The 10,321-nt window shown below is 32.1% G+C and overlaps 2 protein-coding genes across 4 annotated transcripts in view; one reads left to right on the top strand and one right to left on the bottom strand.

Moving 5' to 3' along the window:
* The first annotated feature begins 4,269 nt into the window (after window positions 1-4,269).
* TyrRS (Tyrosyl-tRNA synthetase) overlaps window positions 4,270-10,321 on the top strand; it is a 199,795-nt gene continuing 193,743 nt past the window's right edge. Inside the window, exon 1 of the mRNA XM_069047005.1 lies at window positions 4,270-4,279. The gene's annotated coding sequence lies outside the window, so the exon portion shown is untranslated. The remainder of the gene's footprint in view (window positions 4,280-10,321) is intronic.
* Window positions 7,594-10,321, bottom strand: part of olf413 (DBH like monooxygenase olf413) — an 83,224-nt gene continuing 80,496 nt past the window's right edge. For all 3 annotated transcript variants that reach the window (XM_069047034.1, XM_069047035.1, XM_069047033.1), the window contains one exon: window positions 7,594-8,528. In XM_069047034.1, coding sequence (XP_068903135.1) covers window positions 8,232-8,528 — 297 coding nt within the window. In that variant the 3' untranslated portion in view covers window positions 7,594-8,231. The remainder of the gene's footprint in view (window positions 8,529-10,321) is intronic.

The following is a 10,321-nucleotide window of genomic DNA, read 5'->3' as shown; positions in this document are numbered from 1 at the left end:
ATAATAAGACGAAACAATATAAATTGCTTTCACAATTAAAAAAAAAAAATTAAAGCAGCAATACTCATCGAGCAAATAGTTTAGGAAATGGTTTAGGTTTTCAAGATATGAATTTATTTACATTATTGACAAAACAATGTTACGTTACTAAACTTACTTTCATAGATGATTAAATTGTTGTATCAAAAAACAGATTTCATGATTTCTTGGAGTTTTTTATCTCTTAAAAAAATGGAGTCCAAAAAACAGAGTTGATTCTTGTTTGCGGATAAAAAAATAATATTTCACTTAATTTGACGTTTTGTCACAAAAAGAGTTCGTGCGTTGCGTATATTTTCATTGCCACATCATAATGTTACCCATCATTCCGGCGTTGGGGTAAAATTACAAAGAAGTTGGAACATGTTTCAGTCTATATTTAATAGATAAACTTGCTATCAATCTCAGCGTCTTGACACCTTTATGAGTCACCGGAAACGAATCCTTATAATTTGTCAATAAAGGTTGTCGCATCTTCATATTTATTTAACCTGCATTCTCTTTTGTCAGAAAAATCAATACATTGTAGATGAGACAACAAAATGTATAAAGTTATTAATATATGGCAGGGTGTATTCGAAATTGATGCATAGGGTAAATTTGTTTAGGCTGATCTGATTATACAGATAACTGAGATAATTGAATGGTACTAAACAATTATTACAACTTAATAGTGTAATGTGCGGGGCATTATAGACAAATCTCAACACGATTGATTTTATCGTGAATACGATTTGTGTTATTTGTTATAGTTATATAAAAAAGTTGTTAAGCTGACTATTTAGCTATAGCGCAGCTGTTTTGAATCAAAGTTTAAAGAGCATCAACACAAAATTACTTATTAGTTGCTCAGATTGCAAACGTATAGAATTCACATTCAGTACAAGATTGAAGACTTGTAAAACAAATGTAAAAGTTTTGTAATAATGGTAAAAGACAGCTCTAAAGTATAGATCTGGGACTGTCACAGTGTAACTGGAAAAAAGTTGCACTTTATATGGATACAGATGTTTATGTATTTTTGACGTACGACTGCAATTCGGTTTCCACTATTGGAAACATGAAACTAGTTGCAAGAAGGTACAATATGGAGTTTAAAATTTTTATTTTTACGGAAGAATAAATCTAATTTAAAATAAACAACTAATACAAAGTTGCCCTGTTTTAATAGGTTATTATTTTAAAGAAATTGTAATTATTATAATTAAGATTGTTGTGACCCTGAGTAATGCAAAAGGAGGGGACATTTTTTGCAAACCTTTACATTAATTTAATTAGTGTAAAGATCCATAGCACTTTGCCTCTGAATTCCACAGAATTCATTTCATTAGATGAAATGGTTTGTTTTCTTGAAGTGATGACACAAACTTAAAAGGTCATCCTCTTAATTAAGAAAATGCGTTAAGCAAAATAATTTTATTTTGAAATAAAGCGTGGGTATGAGGATGTTATAACAGCGGTCAACCATAACGGTTCCTACTAAGATTTTTTTTAACATCCACAAATTTAAATTAATAGTACGAGTATTATAAGAACAACATATTTCTGTTCATTTCATTTTTAAAATGTAATTTCCCCAATACAATACAGAGTGAGCAACAAAAAATCAATCCAAGAGTGCGATCTCATCATTTGTTTTATCGAAACGTCTGTCTTAGCTTAATCGTAGACATATGTATACTTGCTATACACAGACGTTTTACTGGTTGCCTACCTCCAATTGTTGCTTACAATTACAGGAACGTCCGTAAACCTTACCGAAATCGAAAACCTTCTTTAAAACTGACCTTTCTCTAAATTGTAAATTACCCATTCTTACGAAGGGAAAACGTTGCTCTTGTTTATTTTATAAATTTTCTCCATTATCAGATAACAATAATAAAATGCACAATTATAATTCCAACGTTTAAAATTCATGAAATATGATTTGTTGCCTATAAAGCGGCGTTTGAGACCACAAACCATTTACGCCCATGCATTAAACGCTTAGTTGCATAGGTTTTCGCTACGACATGACCGATAATTTGCAACGCCTGCTTTGATATGTTTTCTTTTTGATCACTTTGTGTACTTTATCAGCTTCGTTTCTGTCAAATAGAAATTGATTTGTATTTTGTATTGATTGATTTTAGATGGTTGACTGCATTCTTAAGCTCTGTATAAATTGCACATTTACTCCCCCAAACAGTGAAAGAACAAATAGTCGTTATGTGAAAGTTGTAAAAGCAAACCGCTTAATCACCATACCTCAGTAATTGGGGTAAAATAGCGGAAGAAGTTAGTTACAGTTTTCCACGGCCGCGGTCGAACCAATCCCACGCTTAAGCGCATTAAAAGTAGGGAAAGAAAATTCATATTTATGACTGTTGGTTTGCTAAGTCTCCATTTTACCTAAAACGAAATAAACATTAACGACAGACAGTTTTTTTTAACCTTTATATAAAAGATTCTAAAAGAGAATTAATGTAAACTGAAAGCAAACAAATTGTCAGCAAAATGCATAGTACAAATGATGATTCTCAGTTAAAAAATACCAGTAAGTCTATTATTTACCGCAAGAATTCACAAGTTCTTTAATATGAGCAGTTTCCAAGTGATAACAAGAGTATTGTTTGCTTTTCATTTTTCTGCGCTAATCTGCAAGACCCCAAACAAGCAGGCGATGTCATTGTTCCAGCTTATTAATTAATTTTAACGAAGTAAATTATTATATAGTCACAACGATCCCTACGGCTGGAAATTTGAATTTAAGTCCAGAAGTTAAAAATCATTAATTTTAATCATAAATCAAAGCGTTGTTTTATTTTTAAAAACTAGAATATCACTGGCATATCTACCGCGTGTCCGCTCAAAAAGTTCAAATGAATTTATTTCTGTTTTTAACATTACAAATCTTAATTAACTCTATATTTTTAATGGCGGATTATGAAAGAGAACATATTTTTCATTATGACAATGTAAAAAAAGTGGTTTAAAATATTCAACTTTGAAATTGTAAAATTTGAATATTTTTGTCGATTAAATTACAAAAATATTTATATATGAAATAAGTATGTAATAATTATCTTGTTAATTGTACAGGAATGTAATCAGACCATCTATGAATCATTATGCAAATCTACAGAAGTTTAAAATTGTACAGATGTTTTTAGCGAATATTTATGTATCATAAATCACCTTATCTCAGAAATTTGTACAAACAATTTGTTCTTTATTATGATAATAAGTAACAAAAGAAAATAATTTTATCTTTGATCAATGTTCACTTATACGAAATATACATTTACAATATCATTCATTTAGTCATCATTGTTGACTCATTTTTGATATTCAATTTAATTTTAGTTTCAGCTTTCAACATTTTAAACAAATGTATTCATTAATATCGAGTAGCAGTTTAATAACAATAAATTGTAATATTATAACCCAAATAATCTTATAAATTATTATAATGTGCGCCATTTTTCATTCCATTCTACTTCATTTAAATTAACACCAAATCCTTAAAATCCTTTACACCTACTCTCTGTCTATACTCACCTTAAATTTTTAGAGTCTACTTTATAACGGAATGTAAATAACACTATTTAAAATGCGACATTTATGAGAAGTAAAAATAATTAACGTGGGTGTATTCGTCGTTCTTCTATTCAGAGAACGACTTTGTAGTAACCGAGTGAGTTTTATCTCTAGCAAAGAGCAAGATATAAAATCCTCCAACTAAAAACGGTATTGAAGCCAAAAAGAAACTTACAACAAAGGAAGTAACAAATGATCACTTGATCAGTATGTAAGCGTCGTGCCATAAAACTTAAAGAACTACAAAATTTATTATCAGATTCTAGTTCAAAATACACATTTCTGTAGACTGGGAATTCCTAGTCCGTCGTAGTCGAATTGACGTCGTATCGATAAAAAAATTTTATTACATGTCCCCACACAATTTTATGATCGAATTCAAAAAGATGTTAAATCTTTGGATAACCCATTATAAAAGGTATAAATAAAAATTGTGAAATGTAGACTTCCTTTTGTCCCTGTAAGCGGTTACGATCTGAATGAGTAATAGTTTGTATGGGATAGAATTGTGCTCGCCAAGTCTGAAAGGGTACCATAGGCATAAATATTTATTCAAAAATTGGACGCCGTATCCGTTCGACCAACGAACAAAATTTGTTCCGGCCGTTAGTCTCTATAAAACTGGCAGTTTTCAGGTAATATCAATAATTCGAGTGCGGTTCAGGAGTAGTGCATGACGCCCGGGCCTCAGTCTGCAAATCGATAGAAGGGACACGGATCTCTATGCCCTGCTACGTGCTAATTGGAAACACGAGGAACCGCAAAATATCCATTGTCTACTTCAATTTTGTTGTTATTTACAGGTCTGATTGTAAACGTTTCTCGATAAACAAAGGAATTTCAGGGGTTTTACCCTATTACGAAGTTAAATCTTCACAACCAAAATTAATTAGCTGATATATCATCCCTATTTTTTCATGTTCAATAGCTAATTGTTTCTGTTTTTTCAAGATTACACACGAACTCGTTAAATAAACTACTAATTGATTATTAATGGTAGGTACGTAATGCTAAAAGATAGATTATTATATTTATACAATTCAAAAAATTGTATGCTCTTCTGATGAAATGCATTTTGTGACTGTCACACCTCTTTGTTCTTGGCTCATTTTGTAAATAACATAAATACATAAAAATTTGTTGTGAGGAAATAATGTTTACCAATGCATCGTCTGGTCTCAAATGTCATATAGATATGAAAATTTGTATTGCGTTATCTCATTGATAAGGTAACAATTTAAACTGCGTCGAACAAAAAGTAAGAAAATCTGGGATTGGTAACAAAGTAAATGTATTTTTTTTAATGTGAAATATAATGAGACAATTTACTGTGTATCAAAATTAGACTGAATTTTTGAAGGTAAATGGCATGTTGAACAGAATAACCTGTTTCTTTGTAATAAAAGTAGTTTGTGATGAACTTTAATTTGAATCATTGCAACGGATGGGCGGTAATTTCAGTGACGGTTTACACAATGAGCTATTTGAAATGCGTATTATCAAAGACTTGCAAATGTATTCATTACGACTGAAGCGGTCCACGGTAAATACAAGTTCTCAAAACGACAAATCCAAAAACAAAATAAAAACGATCATAGAAACTGCGTAGATGGCTTCAAACATGACAAACAAATACAAATGAAGGCGAACAAACAACTCCACGAGTGGTAATTTGCACATGTAGTCGAATGTGAACGATGGTATAAAAAGTTAACCCGACAAACACTAATTTACTCACTACTAGCAAATACACATGTACTTAAGTGCTTGTTTATCTACTTAGTTGTAGTCATTTCTTTAATATTAATCCTATAATTAACATCCAACACCGTTGCTTAAAACTGAGGGTTTCTTACGAATGTAAAATGTTGCTCTTGTTTATTTTATACTTTTTTCCATTATCAGGTAATAATAATAAAATGCACAATTATAATTCCAACGTCTAAAATTCATGAGGAATGATTTATTATAAAGCAGCGTTTGAGACCACAAATTGTCTACGCCCATGCATTGAACGCTTGTTTGTTGTTTGTATAGGATTCCGCTAGACATGACCGATAATTTGCAACGCCTGCTCTGATTTGTTTTCTTTTTGATCACTTTGTATACTAATAAGTACAAAGGTACGTTCAGATCGATCACTCTGAACTGCGTCGGACTGCACGAGTTTGTGCACGAACGATCACAATAAATTCACGCCATTTCGGTATACCGAAAAATTTTTGGAACCAGCCAATTTTGAACGAAAACAAATTTTTAGATGTTTGTGTTCATTTATGTTTTTCGGTGCTTGCTCGTGTTCTGTATCAGTTGAGTCGTTTAAACTTGGTTTAATTTTAATTATTTTTTTTGTACGTATATTTCAGCAGTACCCCGTGTAACCAAATTACTTATGTATTATGCAGTCAGTATTTAATGCAATTCATTAAAAAAAAACAATCCACCTGCCCAACTGAGTGTTATATAATTTTGATTGTAAACGGAACTTGTACATAATTGTGGAAGATGTTGGATGGCAATAGTTATTTATATATCAAGTCATTATAGTTATCTTTTACTGGATGAAGGGGCATATTGAACTTGTTATTGAACTTTTAGGGTCGAATTTCTGGGCACTCTACGTCACAGTTCAGCGAGTTTCCGAGTGGGTGGAAGATAGGTTTACAAATATGACTTAGAAGAATCTTTAAAAAATAAGCTCTCAATTCCTAATCGGCAATCACCATAAAGAAATTTAAAAGTTAAACGAAGCAGATACTGTAAAAATTGGCTAGTCTTTACTATCGGAAGCAAACGTTTCGGATAATGTTTCTGCAGCTTCATATTAATATTTCTCATTAATAGTTGAGCGAATACCGAATCAATTTTTTTGTTTTGTGTAGCTTTATCGTTTCAGTCTCATAGTTAGACGTGTAATGGGAGTCAGGTAATACTATATTACATAACGAGTGTGGAAAATGACAAACTTTGCATAATGTTTAGCGAGGCGTTAGCCGAGTGCAAAACACTCTTTCCAAACAGCTATGCACACTGTTTTTCCTACAACCACATAAAATTAATTATGATTTATTATTACTATATTTATTTAGGATTTATGAATGACTAGCGGTTTTGAAAAGGGAAAATATTGTTTAATTATAGCTAGTAAATGTCAAAATTTCAAAGCCGCCGACCATATTCGAATAATCCAGGTTAGTTCCACTGGGCACTTGCACAATCCGAGTTAACAGTGCGTTATTTACTACAGTGCGTTATTAACGCACAATCTTAACGCACGGGTGGATGAAATTGGCAACTTTCGGTCCTACTTAATCGTGTGTAAGGTACCGCTTTCTTAAGGGGTCGTAAGCGATTTTACTTGTCTAGTCCGGTAATGATCAAATTTTAAGACTCAAGATAACTATGAAGGTACAGATTTACAAAAACCTGGAGGGTTAACAAGATTAAAAAAACGGGTCTTCAATTTACTTAAAATTTACTCCGTGTTTACAAAGCTACATGTATTATCGAACTATGGTGGCAACCGTTTCAGCCATTAATTACACCACGTTGACAGGATACCAGCGGAACCGAACAAATTACAAATATGATTTATATAACTTAATCGGCGAAGAATTTCCATCAGTTTCATATTGACAGTTACGTACCTAATTATATTAAGGCTACTAAATTTGTCTTGAAATATTGTAATTAATTCATTAATATTAATTTTTTAACGTTGTTGATTCGTATTTTATATACACCTATGTTGTAACCCCAAAAGCAGTCCTTTATTTTTTATGCATAAGCATACGAATACCTAATATAAAATTATTATTCAAAATAACTCAATTAAAATAAGTCAGTTACATAAAGACACTTACCTTTTTATGGTGTATTAAAAAGCATGGTAAGGTAGAAATTGTGGTATTTGTATCTACCTCTCTTAGGTGATAATTTATTTAAACACTGCCCGGGGCAAATAAAAAAATTACGTAGGTTATTGCTAGAATTTGTATTCATTAAGATTTATTTATAAAATATATTACACAAGTTATCTACACTGTACAGGAATATTTCATCATACTAAAGAAACAATAAATTAGATGACATACAAAAGAATAAAAACTATATAGCACCAGTCAAGACTACGAATATACATAAGATATTTCGATTTACATATAAATACAAATGTGTCCCCAGCGTAGAGGTTCGAAAGAGGGTAAAACTAACAACAATAGCAAACTTAAATCTGTAGTTTAGAGAAAAGAAACATCAAAAGTGCTTATTACTACTTTCATCACAGACCTGTCGCGGCGTATTCATCTGTCCCATTCGGCAACCACTGCCGCTACATTGTATTTTTCCAGCAAAGCGAATTTTCCGAAAACGGAAAACTATTGCACTTGGATAATGTCGCTTTACTAAAATAACATTTAGAAAACAGAAAAATCACTTACAAACCCACGATATTTAAAAGACCTGGCCGAACGGACTAGTAAACGTATGACTCAAAAACAATTCACGATAAAAGTCAATAAATAAAGATACAGCAGTCGATGCTATCACCATGTACGTCCTTAGGAAATATAAAAAAACAGTCAGTCATTTGGTCACTAAATTAAATCACTAAGTCATTGGTTGAACGAAATCAACAAAACACAGACCACTAACACAGTTTGGAAGGTATTACAACTACAAGCAGAGTTCACTCTACTCAACCCAAGCGACTCTTCGGCGGTCGGGCTGCTGCTACTACGCGAAACTTTACTGCGAGCTGCTCCTTCTATATGGTTACCATCTAATTCCATCATTGGCGTTCCTCCCGGCCACCCCTCTGTGCTGTATCTTTTGTAGTTGTTACAATGGTCGGGACTGTTACGAACATACGCCATTGTAATATTTGGATAATGTAAATCTTTGTCCGTGCCCTGAAATAAAATTTATTTTGTTAAATAATTGCTAAACATCGCGAATTGGCTAGGTTGGCGCCAAATTTGGAAGGTACCAAAAAATATTTTAAAAGTGCACAAGAAAGTACGAAGTAATAACATTTTCGTTGCAAAAGTATTGTGTTCCAGTTGCGTGTACTAATTACACGCTCGTTAATTAATATTCTGATGTTTAAATTCTTTATTTGCGCACTCTTGTAGACCGCTAAAAAACCAACAATTTTTGGCAGTAAAATTTTTTCGGTATCTTTTTATTTTTCGAAGTGTAGGCGAAAAACAACACAAAACCGATTTTTAGGAAGTAACTTCATCCTTTGAATATGCATCTCAGCGGGCTAGTTTTTGTTAGAGTTTCATACCTTGGGATGAACTATAAAATATAAAAAAAATCTACTTCGGCTACATGAGTGGAGTGGGTACCTTTTCTTGTGAGAAGACCTTTCATAAGTTGTATGCTTCATATCAACTTATTTAAAACAGAGGACACGCCACTCTAAATAATAAACAAAATACTTTGCATTATATAAAGGCTCGACCGTTGTCAAACCCTCATGTCGTACGTAATATCTACAATCATATAACTATATGTCACATCATTCCATTCTATAAAATTCGTATTATTTTCCTGTCATTAAACTCTCACGATGTACGAATAGATCTCCTATTTAAAATAACAGAGTATCAAAGTAAAAAATCTATAATAAATTTATTTCTGTTCATATATTAGATCGAATGAATTTCTTGAAATACCTTAGGTATATGTGAAAAGAAAATATCTAGTTTGTGTTAGATGTTCATGTGTCTTTTTGTTATCGATTCGGTCGTTTCTAAAATTAAGCTAAGTCTCCTCACGGACTTACGACAACTGAGGGGACACATTCTTTTAAATAAAATGTAATGAACTTCCCAAAATAAAAAAAACATTCAGAAATGTTATTTAACTTTTCAACAAAAGACGGTTTTACAGTGTACAATGCAATTTTGTCTAGTGGGTCCGAAAAACCTAGTTAAAATCATACCGGGTGTTTGCGTGAAAAATTCGGATGCATTTATTTCTGATGTTTTAGGACTTAGGATCAATCGGTGGCGTAATTTAGTGTGGATGTGACGTCATAACGCCGCTCCAGGTCATCCTCACTTCAAAATTGTAAATGACACCTTATTTTCTTACTGACTATTTGTAAAAGATGATATCTTTTTTAGCATGTCTAAAAAACAAAAATGAAATCATCTTATTTAAGCCATTTCACTTGTGAATTTGTCATTAAAAACTATTAATAAATATCACTAGACAGATTTTGATAAAAGCAGAGATTTGTGACTACGAAAAAGAAAACATGTGCCGTAGCTTTAGTCACAAGTACTCTTCATTCGTCACACACTAACTTATATTTCATAAAATCCAATTCTTTCAATTATTTCGTCAAACTACATATTTAAAGGTTTAGCCTTTGAAACCTTAGGCCCTTGGTGCAAAGAAACAATCGATTTCATTAATGTCATCGGAGACCGCGGAATCAGGGGATTCAAATTCTAAGAAATTCCTTTTTGAGAGGATTTCCCTTGCCATTCAACGTGGAAACGCTGCAAGCATTCGGGGCACTTTTCCAGATTCCGCATTATTATCGGAAATGTTTGCATTGTAAATTAAAAATGTCATGTAATTATGTTTATTCTTTCAAAATGATTTTCACTCCCGAAATTAAAACATTATAGACATCTTAGCCAACTAGTTTGTTACACATAACCTAATTTTGATTGCGTTGCGAATT

Source organism: Tenebrio molitor, chromosome 5 (assembly GCF_963966145.1).
Source record: "Tenebrio molitor chromosome 5, icTenMoli1.1, whole genome shotgun sequence".
Classification (NCBI taxonomy): domain Eukaryota; kingdom Metazoa; phylum Arthropoda; class Insecta; order Coleoptera; family Tenebrionidae; genus Tenebrio; species Tenebrio molitor.
The sequence above is the reverse complement of the archived record's forward strand: the minus strand, read 5'-3'. Positions and strand labels throughout refer to the sequence as shown.